The sequence below is a fragment of the Mytilus trossulus genome, chromosome 9 (assembly GCF_036588685.1).
Source record: "Mytilus trossulus isolate FHL-02 chromosome 9, PNRI_Mtr1.1.1.hap1, whole genome shotgun sequence".
Lineage (NCBI taxonomy): Eukaryota > Metazoa > Mollusca > Bivalvia > Mytilida > Mytilidae > Mytilus > Mytilus trossulus.
In genome coordinates this window covers 24,638,234-24,663,144 of record NC_086381.1, presented here as the reverse complement: position 1 = coordinate 24,663,144, position 24,911 = coordinate 24,638,234, and the positions used below count along the sequence as shown (strand labels likewise).

The 24,911-nt window shown below is 31.5% G+C and overlaps 1 protein-coding gene across 1 annotated transcript in view; it reads right to left on the bottom strand.

Moving 5' to 3' along the window:
- Positions 1–3,196: 3,196 nt before the first annotated feature.
- LOC134685364 (multidrug resistance-associated protein 1-like) overlaps positions 3,197–24,911 on the bottom strand; it is a 36,498-nt gene continuing 14,783 nt past the window's right edge. Inside the window, exons 17-30 of the mRNA XM_063545065.1 lie at positions 24,724–24,891; positions 22,798–22,981; positions 22,156–22,222; positions 20,521–20,677; positions 18,466–18,703; positions 17,438–17,748; positions 16,646–16,845; positions 14,979–15,105; positions 14,345–14,446; positions 12,284–12,427; positions 7,859–8,017; positions 7,270–7,436; positions 6,593–6,787; positions 3,197–3,724 (exon numbers count right to left, since the gene is read on the bottom strand). Coding sequence (XP_063401135.1) covers positions 3,613–3,724; positions 6,593–6,787; positions 7,270–7,436; positions 7,859–8,017; positions 12,284–12,427; positions 14,345–14,446; positions 14,979–15,105; positions 16,646–16,845; positions 17,438–17,748; positions 18,466–18,703; positions 20,521–20,677; positions 22,156–22,222; positions 22,798–22,981; positions 24,724–24,891 — 2,331 coding nt within the window. The 3' untranslated portion in view covers positions 3,197–3,612. The remainder of the gene's footprint in view (positions 3,725–6,592; positions 6,788–7,269; positions 7,437–7,858; positions 8,018–12,283; positions 12,428–14,344; positions 14,447–14,978; positions 15,106–16,645; positions 16,846–17,437; positions 17,749–18,465; positions 18,704–20,520; positions 20,678–22,155; positions 22,223–22,797; positions 22,982–24,723; positions 24,892–24,911) is intronic.

The window sequence follows — 24,911 nt, the reverse complement described above, 5'->3', positions numbered from 1 at the left end:
TTGGCCCCAGATGACTTTAAAAATTGAAAAAGCTCCAAATTATCTCCCTTTGGTGCAAAACTGCAATTTCTTGGCCTTAAGGATGTATTCTTCTGACTTTTCAGTCTCGTTCAGTCTCGTTGAAATCTCGTTCTTAAATTATTTCATAAACATATGATAGAAGTGGAAAATATCAATGAATTTTAAAAATATTATAATCAAACATAACTGTGTGAAAAAATTGTGTATTTACCATGAACGGTTTTTGAATAATCCAGTTTTCAAATTTTACGACGATTCAAGTCAGTATTTTTAGTCAAAATTTTGAGAAAATGGGTGAGGGATACAAAAAATGATTTTACAAGAATAATATACATCCCATCTCATTTTGGTCTTTTCAAATTTCTTAGATATGTATTTTTTCAATCATTTATAACAAAAAAGTTGAATTAATATGCATTTTGTTCTTTAAAATGAGAAAAATCATAAAAATACAAAATTGGCAGTATGGTAAATTTTACACAAAAAAGCATCAAAATATGATAAAACTTTCTTATATTAACACCTACCTTTAGTTTTTGTAAGTTAAATTTATTCAGATTGGTCCACTTCATCTTTATGGAAAGTATGAAAAAAAGTTTAATTGTGGAACTTTGATTTTTTTCACGATAATAGCCCAAAAATAGGTACAAATCGATGAAAAGTGAGAAAATCATCAAAATTGGGCATTTTCAAAGGGCCGTAGCAAAAAAAGAAGCACACCACCATATGATTTTTTCTTCACCAATTGTTTTGTTACAGTCCTATAAACCTAAAAATCAGGTTAAGAAAAAAAGTTTAATTCTAGAAATTTTTGGCTCCTCAGAGGTGTACATCCTTAAATTTAAAATATCTTTTATAACTCATCGGTGACCTATATTTTTTATTATTGTTTTCAAATAAGCTGTACATAAACTTAATAATTGTAAAATTTAAGCGATTTCTTATATTAGGTTATTTTTTTATTTCGATATTTCCTCTTTTTCTCCTATTAGTTCAACAGAAAAAAAGGACATTAACAAAAATGTATGCTTCTTCCAGTGGCAGATTTTAGCTTAAATGAACGGTGACCCCATTTTTTTATTTCATTTTACTTTTAAGTATATGATTTAGTTCATTTATGAAAAAATATAGCGAAATCCTATATTAGGAAAAAAAAATCATTTATACCCAGGAGCCCCCTTAACATTTGGGCCGAATCGACTTTGGGCCGGATCGACGTCGGCCGGATCGACTTGGGACGGATTGACTTTTGGTCGGATCGAATTGGGGCCTGATCGGTTTGGAGACGGAACGACCGGATACCTTTTTCGCATTCATCAGTTGAAAAACAGTGTGAATGATCGACCAAAGTCCGTTTTTAGAGACAAAGAGGCTGTGAAATGTCTATCATAAATGAGCACTCACGTAAACTCACATACAAAAACATATTATTTGACCAGGATCAGATTTTGGCGAACCAGAAGTTCACCATGGCTTCAATGAATATTACATAGAACAACATGCCGGAGGACTTATAAAAGCAAAATGCGATTTGATTGCCTAAAAAAACTCTTCTGAATTTTATTTTATCGATACTTTTGATTTTTCAACCCTGTTTACCCTTAATCCCAATGTGAAATTGAAAAACAGTCTAAAAGAATAAACATTAAATGGTATCATACGCTGTAAATTTATTATATTGGGATATCATACATTAAAAAGTGAAGAAAAATGTCAAATATGTTACACAGAGAAACAAGTGATCAGTATGCTTGAATTTTATATTTACAACGTATTTGTCGAATTGTGAGGTAGACATTTCAACAAATGGTCGGTATTCCTATGGGAACAAACTGTGCGCCTCTTCTAGCTGACTTCAGAGACTTGTAAAAAATAAAAAGATCACAGAAGCCCTGTCATTTAATTTCATAAAGTCATTCAGATATATTAATTGACGATGTTCTTCCCTTTAACAATCCAAACTTATATGATTGGGTTCCATTAATATATCCCCAGACCTATACCTGGAATTGGACATACATGGTCGTCGCTGTAAGAAATTCTATGACAAACGAGACGATTTTAATTTTGACATTATCAATTTCCCCCACCTAAGTAGCAATATACCAACTTCACCTGCATATTTGATATACATTTCCCAACTTTCTCGGTATCCTAAACGATGCAGCAACTACTCAGTCTTTGTAAAACGTCACCAGTGTATGAGCAAATAGTTGATGAACAAGGGTTATGTCAAAGAACGTCTCGTCCTTTTTCTAAAGAAAACATCTTCAGAAGGTATCAGGACCTTGTTGATAAATATTTCGTATCAGCTTCACAAATAATACACGATGGTCTTGAAGTAAAGATTCTGGGTACTGACGTTGTTTATCATCTTGATCAGGTGTTATCATTCTATTTTTTTTTTATTCATTTTACTTTTACTTTTTAATGTTTTTTCGGTGGTATTCATTTGACATGGCTCTTCACTTATATATCCCGTCATTGTGTAATTGTTCTGTAATAATTTTTGTATTTTTGTCTTCCATTTTTGCTAATATAATATGCTTTTTATGTATGCCTTTTTGTGTTTCTTGGTTACATACGACGCGACTCTGAACTGATACATCCCGCCAATGTGCTATTGTGGCATGTTAAATGTTTATTGATGTATCTGTTTGTTGAGAGTAATTTTAAAGATAATAACGCAATGTTGACTGATGTACCCCTACTTTTTATTACATTTATACCTATTATGTTTGTTTGTTTTGTTCACACATCGTTGTCAGAATAAAGAAATTTTGTTCGAATGTTATACAAGTGAGAGGTTAAAGTAGCAATAAAACCAGGTTTAAACCACCATTTTCACCATCAGTAAATGCCTGTAACAAGTCAGGAATATGACAGTTGTTTGATGTGTTTGCGTTTTTGATTTTACCATTTTATTAGGGACTTTTCCCATTTTTGATTTTCCTCGGAGTAAAGTATGTTTGTGATTTTAATTTTTACTAAATCAAATGCGAGTTGTATTCCTAAATTTAAACTAACCATACCTACCTGGATAACAATTACCAGCTAGAAAAATTGAGATTTCTATAACTATGCTTCGAAAACTTATCTGGCGGGAATAACGTTTACTGAAGCACTCTAGCAATAACAACAATGATAGATATATTCTTGATTTAAATATTTCAGATTCACACGGAAAACTCTATACCAGATTTATAGCAGATAGCACATTATTTTTTCTATATTGTTATCGTTTCTGTTTTTGACAGTGTTATTCCTTGTGTTCTTAAAGAATGTATATTTCCCAACTTTGAACATATGTTTTGTGTCGTTATAGATTTTGATTTACATAATCTATGTACATAAGACGAATCATCAAGTCCTTCAATTCATTTCCACATATTAATTAATGTTTTATTTTATCAAATTGTTTCTTTGGTACGACTTTTGTAAATTTGGCTGAGCATGTTTGCACCTTTCGTAGAATTCTTAATACAAACGGGATATCGCATCCTAGTTTATATGATGATGTTGATTACAAAACCCAGCAATTTAAATACGATTCATATCAACATGATCAAGTCATTCGCGCTAGGATTGTAATTAGATGATCCCAGAGTCCTTTGCTAGTTGATAAAACAATCCACCAGGGTTTCGTAACAAATTTTCTGGGGTGTCAAACTGAATTATCTTTCCGTTATCGAGGACCATTATTCTGTAAAACATAAAATGTGAAATTTCAAAAACAATTGTTTGATATATACGTTTTATATGAACATTCAAAAGTAAAGCATGTTCTCTCTTGTTTTAAAACAATTGAGATACATGAGTTATTGTGTTGGTTTTTGTCTTTGGGACTATATGAGAAAAAAGTAAAATCACAAAAATACTGAACTCAGAGGAAAATCAATTTGGAAAGTCCATAGTCACATGGCAAAATCAAAAAGCAAAACGCATCAAAAACGAATGGACAAGAACTGTCATATTCCTGACTTGGTACAGGCATTTTCAAATGTAGAAAATGGTGGATTAAACCTGGTTCTATAGCGCTAACCCTCTCACTTTAATAACAGTCTCATCAACTTCCGCTACATTTACATGATGCGTTAAATAAACAGTCACCATATGAGGGGATATTATATTTTGATGTTTAACTGCTTGTATCTGTCAAAAACCTGTGTCTTTTATGCCCTTCTAACGCCTTTTTACTTTCAAAGTAAAAATCTTCCGGGTATTAGGGTAGGATAAATATTCACATCTATTTTATTTAAACTTCACGTTGTTAGATAAAAATCCTTTCATGAAGCATTACCACCGTGTAGAACGCCACATGCGGGGTGTCGGCTATGTTTGACATGGGGTGGCAATTTTGAAGCGACAAAAAAGTAACAAGGTAAGTTCAAGCATCAACGTTTCTTATTTTAAGAACTCTCAGTACCATATAATGTATTGCACGGAATGATCCGCAACGTAATCTATTTCCTGAAAGCAGAAGCAGTCGTTTTCAGTGCTCAGTTTTCTCAAACACCTCGCCCTAGTTTTCCGTGTTGCAGATTTTGAGGCTTTATATGCAAATTTCGGTATAAAAAACTACTTTACACAACTACCCTCCGTATTATATATATAGAATTGTATTCCTCTCATTAACTTCTACCACATACCAGTTTCTTAGTAAAAATTAATTAGTTTTAAAACTATTATTCATCAAAATATAAAGTGTCGCTCGGGGTGTCAGATTTTGCATGTCAAGGGGTAGAGGCTTGTCATTAAAAAGGGATACATTTTCTTATAAATCGGTCTCTGTCTGATACTTTTAATTCAAACACACTGTTATGATGACAAATTACAAACTTTAGGTAAGTCATTTGGTCCATATTTTAGTCTTTTAAGTAATGTGCATTTTTATTGATAAACATAAAAAATAGATCCTCAAAGTAGAAAAATAATTGTATTTGAATAAAAGTGAAATGTTAATTGTTTTATATTATACCTTTGAATAACAAAAAGTTTGACAAATGCACGTAAGAATATAAAAATTACACGTATGAATGAAGAAGGATGTACCCGATTTATTATAAAATCATGAATGATTTAAATTAAGTTGCATAGGAATACAATTAATTAAATGCTTTAAACAGACCAATCTGATGTTATTCTATTTAACATGAATCTGACTGTTTCCAGGAAAATTAAGCGAAATATTGTATAGCGGAAATGTATTTTCATTTACCATTTGGATAAATGATAGAAGTTCAGCAGCCAAATGAACTTTAGAAAAAAATAATCGCTGTTTTGAAAACATTTAGTATCATTGTCATCAGGATTACTTGAAGTTGTGATGTCATTCTTTTCAGAGAGAGTATTCTAATTGCGGCGTGTACGAGTGCTTCTTAGATGAACCTGGTGATAAAGTATGATGCAGTTTGGCTGGTGTAGGTTTCGGGCAGATCTTATACATTGTTATATTGAGAACTATTTTGTGATTTTCCAGCAGGTTTGGGTTTATTGAGCTATAGCCTTGACTTTTGTCTGACCATAGTAGTGACTGAAAAGGAAAAGAAATCCTTTACCAGATCAAAAGCATATTTTTTATAAGACTAAAACAAGCAAAATGAAGTACCTTTATTTTGTCATACTATAGAAGTTGTGTTTGAAATAAAATGTATCATATGAAGACTAATTTACATGCAAATATATCTTTTTTTATGACAAGCCTCTACCCCTTGACATGCAAAATCTGACACCCCGAGCGACACTTTATATTTTGATGAATAATAGTTTTAAAACTAATTAATTTTTACTAAGAAACTGGTATGTGGTAGAATTTAATGAGAGGAATACAATTCTATATAAATAATACGGAGGGTAGTTGTGTAAAGTAGTTTTTTATACCGAAATTTGCATATAAAGCCTCAAAATCTGCAACACGGAAAACTAGGGCGAGGTGTTTGAGAAAACTGAGCACTGAAAACGACTGCTTCTGCTTTCAGGAAATAGATTACGTTGCGGATCCTTCCGTGCAATACATTATATGGTACTGAGAGTTCTTAAAATAAGAAACGTTGATGCTTGAACTTACCTTGTTACTTTTTTGTCGCTTCAAAATTGCCACCCCATGTCAAACATAGCCGACACCCCGCATGTGGCGTTCTACACGGTGATTACAAGTCGTGTTTAAATGATACTTATTGTGCTCAAGTCCTCTGTGTAATATTTTGTGGGCTATTTATTATCTCGTTGACTCTATTAATTCGACTATGAGGATTTCTGTCCTTCTATTTTGCATCCTAATAATATCTAACGTATATTTTATAAATATAAGCAAATGAAAATGGAATTACATTAGCTTTTGTATATACTTCATATATAGTCTAAGGTAATTAAAGACGATCAAGAGATAACTCAGCCTAAGCTCTGAATAGGTGATTTGTGTTCTGTATTTTACATTGCATTGTATATCAAAGACGTGACTTGAACTTAAACTGTTTAAATTTAGCAGTTGTATAAGCTTATGTGTATTGCAAGGTGCCGATGTAATGTAACGGATGAGAACTTGCAACACGTGTACATATGACATAATAACCTGTTATAGTCCATAACTGTATTGAGGCGATGGGCAATAGTAAGAACAGTACATTCTGAAAATTCCTCTCTAATTGTTTGTTGTATCAATGCATCCTTTTCCATATCAACAGCAGCAGTAGCTTCATCTAATATAAGTATCTTTGATTTCCGGAGAATACTCCTAGCAAGAGATATAAGCTGACGTTGTCCAATGCTAAAATTATAAAATATGAGAACAACATCGTGTGGCGCTTAATGTAAACCAAACATATTGCATTTTTATCTTCAACATGTTTTCTATATTTTATGAATATCATAGAAATCAACTTACATTTTATTATTTGAAAATACATAAGTCGAATTCTTATTTAACAAATTAAAGTTTTGTCGACAGTTAGTTTATATTTATGACCATATCAATGACATTTCATGTCAACATAGAAGTGCTGAATCCTTGGCTGGTGATACTATCGGAGAGGAAGCTTCCACCAGCCAAGTAGCATCAACCCAGGGTTTGTAACAAAATTCGTAATAAATATCTGGAATGAAATAATTAGCAATTTGTATTCGTTTGGTAGTCAAATTGCCAGTCATCCTTTAACTGGATTTGTTTTAAAAGAGTGTCCTGAGTATAATCCGTCACGTCTTTCAAATACTCGTGTTGAAACAACATTTGAAAAGCCGTGTAAAATTTACCTGAGATTCTGACCTCCCTCTCCGCAATCATAATCAAGTTTAGAAGGTAAATGCTGTATAAAATTCTTTATATGTGCATGTTCTAATGCTCGCCATATTTGCTCATCAGTGTGATGATCCATTGGATCTATGTTCATTCGGAGACTTCCAGAAAATAGTACTGGATCCTAAATGTATTTAAAACGTTTTCACATGAATATCTTTATTTTAATATTCATCAGTTTAATCAGAATTTGATAATGTAAGTTCAAATAAAAAAATAAGTAAATAATTGTCATTAACTCTTTACATAAACTTTTTAAACAAAAGAGGTTTGTTAAAAAATAGTTGCTTTGGAAATCTTAAACAGAATAAAAACACACATAAGCCTCATGTCCCATTCTGATATTTTTGTTTTATTTCGGTTAAAATTAATGTAATCAGTGTCTTTTTGTCTGTAAATCATTGATGTCACTTTATTTTTCGATGAAACCAGTTCCTTTCAAGTTTAAAAAAAACGAAATGCTTGCATTCAAATTAAGATGAAATAAACACACTGTTATGTATTGTGGGATTGATATTGACAGAAAATACATAAAAGTATACAAACTTGAGGTAGAACGGTCACTTTAGATCTACAGTCATGTAGACCCATCATTGATATATCTTCCCCGTCAACAATTATTCTTCCGGTTGTAGGTTCTATCAACCGAAATATAGCTTGTGACAAAGATGTCTTTCCCGCACCAGTTCTTCCAACAATTCCAACCTTTAAAACAAGCAAGATGCTTGAGTTTATGGATGAACTCATTTTATGTTTTGTTCAAATAAAGGTAACATTAGGTAATCGATGTTAACCTCTTTTAAATATATTGGGAAGAGAAAAATCAAGGTACCAATAAAAAAACCGGGGGAATTGAAATCTCCAAAAAGATCGAATGCGTCGACATATAAAAGTGTCTACTGTTTTGTATTCTTCAACAGGCAAGATAATTCACACTAAGTCAAAATGTCACAATGTTCTCTAATACAAACACCGCGAAAAACATATAGAATCGGAGCTCCCGCATACAGTACTACCTGTGACTTTATCTTATTAATAGTGGCCATAAAAAATATGTTCACCATGGTGGCACTATATGTTCATCATCATACCCCTTTTTTAATACACAAGGTATTAATCAAAAACTAGTCAAGGATAAAGGGAAATATTGAATGCATTGAAGTGTTAAAATTATGTAATTTACAGGTCATGTGTCTCAGGTAAAATATACATGTATGTGTTTGTCAAATTTATTAACTGTGATTATAACAAGAAAATCAAAAATTAAATGAAATAATAAAGTTAAAGTTATTTTTTTTTATATAAGTCTTATTTTTGGTAAGTGAAGAATAAATGAATATCACTTTCAAATATAACTGAAAACATTTACAGTGCCTGTTTTTTTCTATTGAAAAGGTGTTTCTCAAATTAATTTTCTAAAATTAAAATGGTTTATCATTGTAGATAGACTGATCTGCATTCAAGATTGTCTTTAGGCCATTCTATTCTTTCTAGGAATTTTATATTGTCAACTATTTCCTATTTGTAAATAATGACCATTTATTCTCTACCTATTAACACAATCAAGTTTACAGTTTTTATCATAAGTTTTTATTCTAAGATTTTTCTTTAAATTATTTTTTTTATCAAGGACTTCAACAGTCTTATATTCATTCATTCAAGTCCCTGCAATTATTAACTTTATCTAAAAGGCCTAGGTCGAGTGACATATTCTTTGCAAATGTATACCAAGAATATGTACCATGCTAGTCCAGTACTTTCAACAATATAATACACCAAAAAATATGAATTAGTTAATAGACCATAAAAGTGTCACCATCTTTAGAAGTGTACTTTATTTTTTCTGGAAACAAATTTTGACAGAAATTAACTAAACTGAAAATAACATATTTGATAAGTTTCAAGACAATTTCTTTAAATAATTTCTTTTCATAAGTTTCACTTTATTTAGATATAAGAACATTTATCATTATGATTAGCATTTTTAATAATCATTTATCAAATATTGATGATAACTAGGTGGGCATTTGGAAAATAAGTCTTTTCAGTGATTGTTTGTGCACAACTCTTGTTTTGAGATTTAAAAATAAAATAGATAAACAAAATTATTTTTTTCCTAAACCATATACATGTAATGATACTTGTAGTTTTCCAGAATAATATTACATTTATTAGATGTTATCAAAATTTATTGCAAAAGGATTGATATTGATCATCTTATTTTGTTAAGAAACTGACTTCCTTTCTCAATTTTATTGTTTAATTACTCTCATTTTTTTTTTAAATGTCATTGGCATGATTTTTAGTTATTATTAATAGGAATAATTCATTTAATATAAATGCATAATAAAACATCATGTACATTTAATTAACCTTTTACTAAAAAAAATACTTAAGTCTTACCAAGAAGAAATTAAAAGAATAAGAAACAAAAATGTAATCAGGAATGAAAAAAAAAAACATAAACTTGATAAATAAAAAAAAAATAAAAAAATAGAAATTTAACAAAAATTCAAGACAAAAAAAAATAATGATAAATTGAGTAAAACAATATTTTATTCTACATTTTCAATAAAAGGTGAAATGTCAATTTTAAAAGAAACCTGAGTTACCTGTACAGGTAAATTTTAATGAAACATACCAACTAAAAACTTCAACCCTGATTGATTTTAACAGGTAACATAATCAGATAACACATCTACCTATGTTTATGACCCCCAATAAATGGCCAACATCTCAAGATTGAATACCCCAATAAATGTTCACATTGGATGTTTACCATGCAAGAGGGTGGACATTACTAAGATGATGTCACAGGCTGTACTGTATATCGCATTGGTCAAAGTACCGTATAAATTGAGATGTGAAAAACCATATGATGGGGCAGATGTTTTGATTCTGAGAATTGGGAAAAAATCAATTGAAAAGTAAAATCATAAAAATACTGAACTTAGTTGTTAATGTTTGTGTCATTTTGGTCTTTTGTGGATGTTTGTCTCATTGGCAATCATACCACATCTTCTTTTTTTTTATAAGAGGAAAATCAATTCGGAAATATAAAAAAAGAAGATGTGGTATGATTGCCAATGTGAAAACTATCCACAAAAGACCAAAATGACACAAACATTAACAATTATAGGTCACCGTACGGCCATAATCACATGGCAAAACCAAATAACAAACCGCATCAAAAACGAATGGACAAGAACTGTCATATTTCTGACTTGGCACAGGCACCCTCAAATGCAGAACATGGTGGACCAAACCCGGTTCTATAACGCTAACCCTTTGACTTTAATGAAAGTTTCATCAAATTCCGTTATATTTATAAAAAGCTGTTCAAATCACAATGTCGAGAAAAATATCAAGATATGAAGCAAACTATCCTAATTGCTTATATCATTATCCTCGAGTTCGTTCACTTGGATATATAATTGGTTGATATTCTTTACCTGGCCATTAATACCTCTTTTTGCAAATATTTCAGCAAAGCATTTTCTAGACGAGTACAAATTAATAATTTAAACAAAATATAGAGTTGGGGCTGACTGGGACGAAGGCAGGGAATTTGACTGCCACTTAAAATAAAATTTACGGTACCATTTTTCTGCACCAGATGCGCATTTCAACAATAAAGGTCTCTTCAGTGGTACTCGAGGCCAAAACATTTGAAAATCGGAAGCTTATCAAAAATATGAAAAGCTAATTAGCCATTGAAAATGATAGTTTGTTGAATAAGGTAAAAACTTTTCTTTGCAACAGGCCACCCAAGGACACCCATGGAGTAGCTTCCAATATTTATCGTCGCACAGAGAGCTTGACATTACTTTTACAGAGAAAACGTAGGAATTGGCGTTCCCATTATGACAGGACCTAACTCCGTATTTATAAATCCAGCACAACCAATCGGACGCTCAAATTTAGCACGATAAGAGTTTAACTTATTGCATGCGAGAAATTGCAGATATGACAATTTTTCTCTACCCCAAGTAAACCCTTAATATCAGGAAATTATGAGATACACACACACATGGAAACTTGAGTTATTAAGTTACATGACATCATCACTATATCTGAAAAGATTTGTCTTTGAGAAATTATGTGTGATTTCTGCTGCATATAAGTACATAAACAGTTCGGATAGTAGAATGTTACAACTAGTACCTACTGGAATAACTCATATCTGTTGAAATAGCAATCCATAATGAATAGATGCCGATCACTGCCTACACCAGCCATAAATGATTATGCTCAATAACATTGACGATGTCATTTTCTGCACCAGATGCACATTTCAACAATAAATTTCTCGGGTTTTTTTGTGTATTAAGTGAAATCTTAGACACTTGTATTTTCATTCTATACGTACTTAATAAACATGAGTTTGGCCCTTACACTCATTCTATATAATAACGTTATAAAAAGAACAACTGAAATCTCTTGAGAGATAGTACATTTTTTGGCGATTTTTGAACTCAAGTCACGTGACTAGAAATTTATCTCAATTTATGCGATAGACGAGTGTATAATCAAATTACACATACTTAATTAACAGGAGTGGCCCCTTACACTCCTCCTAAAATGTAATGAAAGAACACCAGTGCACAAATTGAATGACTATGGCATTGATATTTCTGTCTGAGTGTCTTAAGAGAGATAAGTATTTTCGATTTTAGACATTCAAATTCTTGTTTAGACGGGTAGTTTACCGATTTTATTCTATCGTCGTAATTATTTCTAATACATGTACGAGTTTTGAACATCAGTAAACCATAGTTGCCTGCTATTCGTCCATGCTTGTCAAGTTCTAATACTGTTGTGCTCTGTTTTGAAAGATGGCGACTAAATTTACATTAATCATTTATCAAACTCATTGACGAAGAAGCATCTTTTTAAAACAATACTCAAGATCAATTCCATAATTTTCGAAACTAACATTCATTTGGGGTTTTTTTTAATTATCAATTATACCTTTTCTCCTGGTTCTATTCTAAAGGTGATATTTTTCAAAACCAGACTTAGTCCATCTCTGTACCTTGTTGAGTATTGTTGAAACTCTATAACGCCGTGTTGGTTTGTATTTACAGGAAGCTGATAATCATTATAAAGTTCGGCCTGTTAGAGAAAAAACACTTGTTAAGATTCGGGATGATCAAAGAGGGTCAAACTAAGTCTGAAATGAGTCAACCTAATTACTGTCTTTACAAAAAGTATTTTTGTTCATTTTTTTGTTCATCTTTTTTATTATTATTTTTATTAAGTACAATAGAGTAACCGTCAATGAATAAAACAAAATGGCCAGTACTTATCTCTTTTTATCATTCCAATTACACGCTATTTTACAAAACATATCAATTTCAATTTAAAATCAACAAATGATAGAAAAGCATAACATTGAAAAATTAACTCAGACGATTGTAATAACTTTCAAAAAAGACATTACAGTTTGTAAATTTTATAAAGGAAAAGGCTATTCTACTCGATGTTACGTTGCAATACAGTGAGACTATATCAAATTTTATAGTTTTAAAGTAGTGAATAAAAAACTTTAATGTCTGGATTTTGATATTGAAATAATCTACTCAGATATATTATACTATCTTTTGTGCTGTCCTAGGTAGTTTTATGTGTTCTTTTTTATTATGTGGTTAGTCAGCACTTAGGTGTTGACATGAATATCAATTATTTAGTCATCTTTATAAATTTACTGTTTAAAAAAGTATGAATTAATCTAAATACTAAGGATTTTCTTATCCCAGGCATAGATAACCTTAGCCATATTTAGCACAACGTTTTGGAATTTTGGGTCATCAATGCCCTTCAACTTTGCACTTGTTTGGCTTTCTAACTATTTTGACCTGAGCGTCACTGATGAGTTTAATGTAGACCAAACGCGCGTTTGGCGTATTAAATTATTATCCTGGTACCTTTGATAACTATTGCCATGTCTAAATATACTATTGCATTGTTTATTTGTGTATTTCTCTGTTCTGAATGTTCTTGCATTTATTTGTACTGTAGTCTTGTCATGTAAACTTTCCATTCTAGTGTTATATTTAACATTGCCATAAAAGCATGAGGTTTGACTAGCCACAAAACCAGGTTCAACCCATCATTTTTTCTAAAAATATTTTGTACAAAGTCAGGAAAATGGCAGTTGTGATCTTATCGTTCGTTTCTGTGTGTGATGCATTGTCGTTAGGTTTTTTGTTGCACTGCAGTGTTTCTGATGTTTCGTTGTTTTCCTCTTATTATTAATATGCTTCCCTAGGCTTTAGTTTGTGACCCGGATTTGTTTTCTCTCAATCGATTTATGACTTTGAAACAGGGGTACACTACTGTTGCCTTTATTTACTAAATAGACGCACATTATTTACTTGGCAAAAAACGATGAAAGTATATCTGATTATTCTGACCGGTGAAACATAATGCATGAAAATATACGATTCACTCGGTATGGAACGTAGAGTGAGAGTCACATGTGTCAAAAGTGGAGGACATTTGTAGCAAAATAACGCGATAAACTGCCACTGCCTGGCATTCGAAGATGTTCTTTGGGTGTAATATTACACAAGTTTGGTTCTTTAAATGTGTTTGCCAAAATTCATTTATTTGTAGAATTTGTTTAAACACATAATAATAACATTTTATATCGATTGTGACATTTTGACAGAGTGCTGATTCACATGGCGGAAGTTGCATGCATAGTAGGAGACGCTTATTATGTCGAATATCGCTTATCGCGGTATCGCTTCTATGAAGTTCAGTCGAATTCCTCTGTTTTTGTTAGTAACTTGGTTGTCTTAATCAGTTTGTTGGAATTGAACATCGGTAAATGACTGCTTTGATTTATTTGATAGTCTCATTTACAACAATATCCAAGTTCTTTTTTCTCCAATTTTACAAAATTGTTTTTCATTTATTTATCAGAGAGCCGTTTATTTCCGACAAAATGTGAATAATCCGCAACATTCAATTTGATTTATAAATTTTAAAAAATGTTAATTGTATCTAAATCTATTTTTACGATACCTCTGCAGGAATATCAGTATATTCCTTTACTCTTTCAACAGATACAATATTTGTTTCAAGATCACTTGTCATTCTAACAAACCAGTTCAAGTTGTCAGTCATCTATATACAAGTAAAACAATTCCCTCCATAAAATTATACATATGCATCATGCAAGTACCACATTTACAATAGCGAGATCAGAAAATAATCAGTATTTAACATTGTTAAAATATTAAATTATTTTGTTCAAAAAATACAATACTCCTAATTCCTAAATGTAAGATTAAGGTCATTTACGCTCATAAAAAAACAAATAATGGAGACAAAAAATGACAAACAGAAGAAAATTATATCAGATATAAAAGGCTACTGTAGGAATATCACGCGATAGCAGCTTTTAACAATTGCTTTGTCATGTGTTTTTTTTTGCACCAGGCTGTTAGTTTTCTTCAAATAAATAGGCATTTCAAGATGCTTACTATCTTAAATATTAGCACAAGTTATCTTTTCCACAAACTGGACGATTTTCATTTATTATTTCGTCTTTCCCTTAAGAGCAATGTACCGTGATCTCCTTCTTATTGAGTTTTCATCATATAATTTTTCCCATATGTTAAACTTGCAGAGACGTGAATCCTATATATATATCTACCTGTAAAGCGTAGGAAATCGACAATCCAACGATTGCTCCGTCTATGCTGCCTCTAGACAATACAGCCAACAATGCAGCAGAGCATATGATTATATTTCCAAAGAATTCAAGTCGGATTCCAAGCCACCTACATTATAAAAGTGTAAATGTCATATCTATGATGAGTTTATTTTCTAGGGAACACAAGCTTTAACAATAGACAGATACAATATTTACTAATTTAAATGGTCCCGAGGTATGAAATAAATAACACACCAAACATAAACTTAGATATATCTTGAAAACAAAACTATAAAAATAAGATATATATATGCCAACGACTGATAATTTTTGATAGGTAAATTGATTTTTTTGAGGTGTAAGAATGTTTTGTTAAGATCAAAAACCGCCTTTTAATCTCAATTAATGGACCCACAAAGAGTACATAAAACAATGTACAATTAAATACCAATTGTTTAGAGAACTAATGAAGGTCTTTCCACCAAAACCTTGTATTTTAATACGAAAGTTTTAAAATTTAGTTTAAAATGTAATTTCAATCGTCAAATGGTAGCTTATTATACGCTGATTCCAAAAATATATGGTTTCTATGCAATATTTTTTTTAAATAAGGGAGATAATTTGTTACTTCCGTTTTGAAAAATGTTTTTTCCGATAATATTTGTATATTTACTTGACACTGATTTCAAAAATATCTGGTTCTATATACTTTTATACTAATAAAGTACAAAAAATTGCTACCTCCGGTTTACACAAGGTCACTTCCGGTTTTTTTTTCAAAATTAAATGGTTTGATACCTTTTGCCAAATCATGGCTTTATCATGTATACATATGAGGTAAAAGCAAAGATCAAACCCTAGAACGTCAAATTAAGCTATGACCTTGATATCAATTTCAAGGTCATACACAAATTACCTTAAATCAAATGACCATAGGTCTTAATTATATTTGGTTAATGAGTTATATCACCATACACGTTTTTTTAAATACAAGAGGGGAGAACACTCCCTTTCACATTCAACGTACCATTGCAACCAAATTTTACGTGTTACAACATGTCGCAACTAACAATTTAGTAAAAGTAACTTGTTGATATCTTATAAGGTTTTTGGGAATAAGTGAAAATTAGAATATGACCTTGAACTTTGACCTTGACCTTTGACCTTGACCTGATTTTCATTTTGGTGGACCAAGGACCTCAAATCAAAAGATCCTAGGTCTCTACCACTTATGGTTTACAAGAAAGAAATGCATATCACTTATATTAAATGCATAAGGGGAAATAACTCTCATATGGAGCGTTTATATTGCCTTGGATAAAATAGGACAAATCATGCGAAGAATATAACAAGCAATGTTATAAAATCAATTAGTTATAATCTTTTACGGTTGCGAAGGAGTAGTGAAAACAAGGAAAACAGTGTTTGGGGAGATAACTCGTACAAAGAAAAGCATTCGGTTACCAGGGTAAATTTAAAAAAAAACATAAATATGAATATGAATGTGTTAATTTTTTTTATCAACCTTTCTTCTCTTGTATTAATTTCTGTTGACATGCCGTTCCACACTTGAATGTCCCACCTTGCTCAAACAATTAAACAAACAAATGGAAACCTTTAATCTCTTCTATTAATACTTTGCAATCAAAATAAAACTAATTATTTACCTATTAGCACTTATAATTGCATATTGAAATCTTTGATTCAGATTTATTCTGTCATTTGATGTTTTGATGAATGATTCTTCAGCACAATAAGCACGTATTACCGTGGCACCTGAGATGGTTTCGCTGAAATGGCTGTAAATTGGGGAACGCGTCTTCGACTGAAGTCTTTTTAACTGACGTGAAGTGGCTACATAAAATCTCTGAAATAAATCATGAGCAATGCATAATTCTATTAGTTAATTGTGAAAATGTAATAAGAATAGAGATTTTACGAACTCTTTTGTAACCAGAGCCTCAATGTTCATGATTAATCCATAAAACTAATATATACAATCTTTAAGACAATATCATATAAACTTTCCGTATTCAACATCTTTGATTATCACCATCACCCCTATTACTTTCAATATTGACTATTGAAGAATACCACTTTATCATTTCAACATAACCTTTATTTGTTTGTTTCAAAACCACAAAATCTTTTAAAAAAAGCGGGACTAAAGACAGCAGAGGGATATTCAAACTCATAGATCTAAAATAAACTGACATGTAACGCTATGTCTAAAAAAGAAAAAGACAAACAGACAAATAATAATACACACGACACAACATAGAAAACTAAAGACTAAGCAACTAGAACTCCATCAAAAACTGGGGGTGATCTCAGGTGCTCTGGAAGGGTAAGCAGATCCAGCTTCACGTGTGTCAGCCGTCGTGTTGCTCATGTTAAGCTAGATTATCAATTAAATCAGAACAAAATCGGTCGAAAAAGATATCATGTTTAAAACTTACCTGCAAAAAGAAGTATGCAATTCCAAACGGCACAATCACAGCACAAAATAACGGTGTGCTGTATGAAATGACGACTAATGTTGAAATCACTCGGAATACACACTCTAACCACTTCTGAACCGTAGTTGGTAAATCATTATCTATTGTATCAGTATCAGCAGAAAATCTATTTACGATTCTACCAATAGGAGTGGTGTCAAAAAAAGACATTGGTGACCTAATAACACTGTGAAGAAGTCTTTCATGTAGTAACTTTGTAGCTGTGATTGATCGCACCATAAATATACCAATAAAGACGAGCACAAATACAGCTGAAAGTACAATAGTAATAATATAAAACGATACCAATTCTACTGCAGTTGATGTGTATAACTACAATTAACCAATTAACTTCCATTGAATGGGTTATGTTTTTTTTCCATAAAAGATATATTCTAACCCCCAATTTGATGAAGAAGAAAAAATACTGTGGTCAAGCAGAGACAAAAACCATATTCTTTATCCAGATTTTCCCCTTTAAAAATGTTTCTGACTAAGAAAAAAATCATAACGGCCTTGGAGTCGGTTGCATCCTAACTTAGCTGTAGTGCTGCTATAATCAAATCAAACCCTTATACAAATGTTGAATAATAGAATATCTAAAAAGTTACAACTATCTCTATTTGTCTTATGATTTTTATTATCCCCTTGGAATCTTTGCGCTTTTGTTTGCACCAATTTGCAAATTCGCTTCCTATATATTAAGCTTCAACTTCGATTGCCTATCCAAGCATTTCCATTCACTCTGTTTGAAGTTTACACATTTCCGAATGATTTTAGTATTTTGTTCAAATCTTTTTTCAATTAATGTTATTGAATTTCCTTCGTGTTTGACACATACAACAATATGGAAAGAACCAGAACTTTACATTTACCATATTTACATATTTAGCTTATTTATTTCAACTAACTGAGCCTCATTATTTCCGATTATATTAATATATTAACCTTCCTCTACTTGAGAAAAAAAAATAATAATACAAACAAACCTTGAGCAATTCCAAATCCACCATAAACAAGAAGATAATAATTGTTCTTTGCCATATATGTATGGCTATCAGATTTCCCAATTGTTCTGTTTGTAAGCACCGAATCGGAGGTCCATTGACTTAACCATATGTTCGCTAATACTGATGATATTTGATATAGGGCATACACAAATAGAATAATCCCCACTAGAACTAGTCCGATGGCCTTTGCATAGGTTATAAAAACGCTTAAACGTACCTATAAAAGAGAAAATAAACTCATCATTAATACCAGGATTGAAATTCTATGTTTGCACCAGACGAAGAGCATTGCAGATTAAAAATTCCTTTTGCCAAAGATTACACTTTTTTTCAAATGTTTGATGCGTTTGTACAAACAAAGAATAAAAAACTCTCCATATAAGACTAGTGCGTTTAAATATCTAAAATTGATGTTGAAAAAGCGTTACACGTTTATTAATAAAACATGGTTCGGATAAATAAACGAACAAGTATAAAAACACCAAACTACCTTAAATAAAAATTATGGCTTAAAATTAATTGAAATATAATAACCAAATGCGACGGAATGTTCTATAACAAGCACTTTGAAATACCAAAAATGAGAAACGTACAAAAAGACCCCACTATCCTTCAACAACTGGGAAAATGTATGTACAAAGAGATAAAAAGAATAAGGATAAAATAGAGGGACGAAAGACACAAGAGGGACAGTCAAACTCATAGATTGAAAACAAACTGACAACAGCATGGCTAAAAATAAACAGACAAACAGGCAAACCATTTTTAAAAAGACCTACCATAGAAAACTAAAGACTTCACAACATGAACCCCACCAAAAACTTGGGGTGATCTCAGGTGCTCCGGAAGGGTCAACAGATCCTGCTCCCCATGTGGCACCTGTCGTGTTGCTTATGTAATTACAAATCCTGTAAATAGTCTAATTCGGTAGGTCAGATTTTGAAAAGGGAAGGGTATTGTAATATTGACATAAGGAGCATATTCGTTATCATCTGTGAAACGGTAATTCTATAACGGTTAACCAACTATTGATGGCGTCCGTAAAATTTAGTAAGGGATGATTTCAACTTTACCATTAGAAACTCTTGGTTTAATAGCTTCCGTGTGAGCAAGGAAGTCATGAAAGGAAATACTAGTACAAGCCCGGGAATGTCGTATCAATGGGATATATATACTCCGTATGCAGGCGCTGCTGGAATGTTGCTACATAAAAATGGAAAGTTCACAATTGGGAAGCTGAAATGATTTCTTTGTCGTAAAGTTTTATTTTCAACCTACCCTCATTACCAATTTATAAATGTAAGTCAGGATATGAGGCAGACTTAACTGTTTCTTTATCTCTAGATCAATCCGATAGATTCGTTCAACATAGTCACCAAATTTTGTATTATTTAGTATATATAGCGGAACGTAAAGTTAAAGGATATTGATACATCTAATCTTTCTTTTTAGAAGTTCCTGTATGAAGTCAGCCTCATAATAATAAAGAAACAATTCGGCAAGAAGAGTGGCACAATTGGTTCTCATTGTTATTCCGACAGTCTGTTGAAAAACACTTACTCCGAACGTAACAAATATGTTGTCAATCAAGAAATCAAAGATCTTGATAATGTCAGTTTCAGAGAATTTTTCGTTTGAATCAAAGTGATTCTTTACAAAGTAGGATGTATCCGTCCCCAAGACAAGGTACTTGTATCTACGTTCTCCATTTTAATGAAACAAAATAATACCAACTCTTTCAATTTGTCTTTTAGTTTGGAATAGGTAATACCTGTGTAAACTGTTGAAAAGTCAAATGTTTTAATATTAATTGTATTGAGTTGAAAGAGTCTTAGATTGAATGTAGTACTCTAAAGGATCTTTGGATTTTTTACACATGTTTCAGATAGCCTGGCCTGTCACAAGTAAATACTATGATACGATTGATGTGGCTTTTTCAACGAGTCTCCTTTCAAAGCAATATTCAAAACGTTAATTGAATTGTCTTCCTTTGATAACGAATACAAAAAAAATGGATATAGACAAAATATTTACATGTCCTTCTTCTGTTGTTTCATCTGTTGTGAGTTTACTTTTCTGTGCAGGAACTTCTACAAAGCTTTCCTGACTTAGTTTGCTTCCGTTTCTCAGACGTTTGGACTCACATATCTTCTTCAGAAGTTTTACATCATCTGTTTGAGTTTCTAATAATCTAAAACAAAACATTATACATAGACAATAGTAAGGCTTTAAACAAAGGACGATTTGGAATATTTGAAAATGTCAGATATTGTACGGATATAATTTAGAGATGATAATCTTGTCAAAAACATCTTTTCGCACAAAAAACTGTTTCCTTTATTTTAAAGTGTATTTTGGTTGTAAAATTTACAGTTTGGGTTCTCGGTACAAATTTGGGTACTGTAAAATTAACTTGTTTACATTTATAAATTTATAAACAGCTATTTACAGAAAGGTTTGTTATAAATCAGGACAGTACCGACGCACTGATTACTGCGCTGATGATATCTTCAAAGAATAGCAGTCCACAAGCAGCGGTATTGAAAAAGTGATCTTACTCGAAAATGACATCTTATAAAGGTGCATTAGAATTTCTAAGACAAAGAAAAATTGACAAAGTTATGCTAAAGAGGGGACATCGACGAAAAGCCAAACACAAGTCAACAAAAAAAGTTTTAAAAAATATAACACAAAACACTAGAGAGTGAATAAACTCATCATAGTTACCAGGACTAAATTTAGTATATACGCCAGACGCGTTTCGTCTACAAAAGACCCATCAGTGACGCTCGAATTCAAAAAAGTTTAAAAGGCAAAATAAAGTACGATGTTGAAGAGCATTGAGAACCAAAATTCCTAAAAGTGTTGCCAAATACAGCTAAGGTAAATCTATGCCTGAGGTAGAAAAGCCTTAGTATTTCAAAAAATTCAAAAAATTGTAAACTGTAAATTTATAAATATAACCATATCAATGACAATTCATGTCAGCACAAAAAGTGCTGACTACTGGGCTTGTGATACCCTCGAACATTACGAGTCAAACAACGAAAATCGGTTGTGATCTCAAGCACTTCGGAAGCTTAAGGGTAAATATATCAAGCTTGACATGTTGCGCTAGTTATTTTGCTAATGTCAAGAATAAATTCGATGATAACTTTTTTTTGCTGACGTCATAATCCACGAAAAGAGAACCTGAGTGTGGTTTCGCAAATTATATACAGTGTATGCATACATGGTAATCTGTAACGAGAGTATTCAATAACGCTCAACTAACACATGAAAGTGTTGGTAAATCTTTTAAAGATATTTAAGAATCCGCCTCTGGGTCCTTTCTTTGATAGCTCCCTTGTATCAACAGCAATCCGCAATCAAGAAAATCATTATAGGAAAAGTAAGCTTCAATAGCGCATAAAATTGAAGATAAGTTTTACGTTTGTAGGCACTGTAAAGATTAGAAGCTGTTTACCCTATGAGGGATCTGTAAGTTATAACCTATATATCATATCAATATCTGTACTTAAATACTATTTTGTAGTGAAATGAATTTTAAGATAATATCTCAAACAAATATTTTGGTTTTTTTACATCATCAATTTGTTATTTACGTTTTCATAAAGCAAAAAAAAATATTGACAAAAAAGGATATTTTATAGTATATTGTAAACATACCTATCATAGTTATCACCTGATCCGACAGATATAAATCTTTGTGATATATCAGTTTTTATTTTCTCCTCTGAAACATATCTAATAGTATAATAAAATTGGAATATAATTGTTTCCTCCCCTTGTATTGTTAGCTTGTTGTGTAATTCATATTGATTGATCTTAGTCCTGCTTAAATTTTATTATTTAATATTGTTACTTACAAAATATCTTAAGTGTGTAATAAACAAAACTATTTAGTGTTTATTAATTTTTACTCGAAGTGTTCATGTTTTTAATTAGACTAAGTCCATTTATAGATGTCTCATTTTTGTTCCAAAAACATACTTAAATAATCTGCACTATAAAAAGCAGGGGTCTAAAGAGTAAAATCACAAAATTACTGAACTCCGAGGCAAATTCAAATATTCGTTTGTTGTATATTATATTTTTTTTATCGTTTATTGCTATTTACATAAATTATGTCGTAAGAAATATTTGCCACTGGACGTTAAGCAACTAACAATCAATCAATCGTAAGAAGCCTTGTTGAAGGCCATATACTGTCCTATAGTTGTTACATTAAATATCAGTGTCTCTTGTGGAGAGTTGTCACCTTTGCAATTATATAACATCTTATTTTTGTATTAATTGAAAAGAACAAACCTTCCGGGTCGTCCTCGTCTTCTGCTGTTTCTATTATATATATTTTCAAAAACTGTGCAAAAGCACCATCATGTGACAGGAGTTCTTCGTAAGTTCCTATTTCTGATATAGATCCATCAACCATTACAATAATCTTGTCTACAAATGGCAACCATCTTAAGCCATGGGTTACCAAAACCCGAGTCTGAAAACATTAAAGTCATATGAAACGAGTGACCGGTGAAAAATAATGTTATTCCAATTCTTGAACCAATGCATACAAACATCATAAACTTGGTCTTCTGTGCATGATTTTATCATTTTTTTCGCATAAATTTCGTATAATCGTCAATTTTTTTTCAATCGGTAAGTGTTGTTGTGAAATATGACAGGTTATAAAAGTCTATGTTTTGAAGCCAAAGTTTAACGATTGTCACATGTTTTTCAACAATCAACAAAAAAGCATGGATATTGAGCACATGTTTAACATGTACAATCATATAATAGTTTATTTTAAGGACATCCATGCGTATTGTGATCACCTGATTTTTACAAGATGGGTCACACTGAGGTCACTTTGCATACGGAAAATATATCAGGAATGGAAGGAAGCAATTAAAATAAAGTAAACTTTTTTTAAATATGAACAAATTAACAAATTTTCTTCAGAAAAAAGTATATGTTCATAAGTCTTATAATGAAAATTTCCATTGAGTTATAAAAGACATATGCATTATTGTTTTAATTTCAGGTTTCTTATGACTTTAAATACGGATAAATGTGTGCACTCTGATCAGAATGAACAGCGTTTGTTTTATTTGTGTCTAAACCCTTCAAGAACAAACCATAAAGAAAGAAAAATGTAAATGAATTTCACTGCTGACTTCGTCTGCAAGTAACTTCGATATTTGCCATGCAATAACCCCTATGTAAATCCACACTGGAATTTCTAATATATTGGTTTTAAAGCATGTGATCTTATTGCATTGATTCTGTGATTTCGTGTAGTATTAGTTGTATAAAATTAAGTAGTATGATATAGATGTTGGAAGTTTCAACACCCTCTCAAAACAAATGTTTTAACGTTTTAATGCTAGTTCTGATCCATTTGCCTATGCGGTGTGTATCGCGAAGATTCGCATCATTTCTTTTTTTGAATGTAAGTTATGTTCAGAAGAAAAGAGCTTAAAGAAAATCTTAGCGGGCTCCTAATAACTGTCAATTAAATGTAGAACTTTTAACATCGGGAGCAAAATTTTCAAAAATTTGTTAACATGCATTACGTGTAAACAACGCTCCAAAGATTCCAGCTGCCTAATATATTTTTTTATAGCATATGGCTCTATATGTATGCAAGTGCTGTTGGACAAAGTATGAATTATATAATAATTTATAATCTAAGTATGAATTATATAATAATTTGTAATCTGTTTAAACATCTACTGTTTGTCCATGTATGTAAGTGCAAATAGACGAAGTATGGATTGTATATTATGATATTTTATTTTTTCCGCTAAATTCGTTTTATGTATTAGATGTAAAGCACATTAGTCATGGCAGCATGCTTATAGTATGTTATTGCATATGCATTTTAATTATATTTCATATGATCGAATGCATGCTTTGGCAAATAATGTGTTTCAAATCCAATATCAAATAAAGTACTAAAGTTCTTTAAAAAAGAAAAGATTTTTATCACATTATTAGTTATACACAGCTTGAATCTGCTTCTGTTATATACAATGTCTGTAGTTCACTCCGGGCTCCTCTGTTCTTTTAAACTGACCACAACGAAATAAGCAGTAGTATTGAAGGTTTACACACACACACACACAAAAACTTCAATGTACCCATACGGTCAGCCTTATAGCTAGTTAATGAGACGTGCAAGTTTAATAAGCTAGGCTTCATATTAATTCCTAATAGTTACAACCTAGACTACATTACCTTATCCGATAATAGTCCGGTGTTACCAATAACTTTCTCAAAGATATGTTTACCAACATTAGAATCTACTGAACTAAGAGGGTCATCGAGGAGATAGATGTCCGTGTCATGGTATACAGCTCGGGCTAAACTAATTCTCTGTTTCTGGCCTCCACTTAAATTAATACCCTAGCGTAAAAGAAAAATAG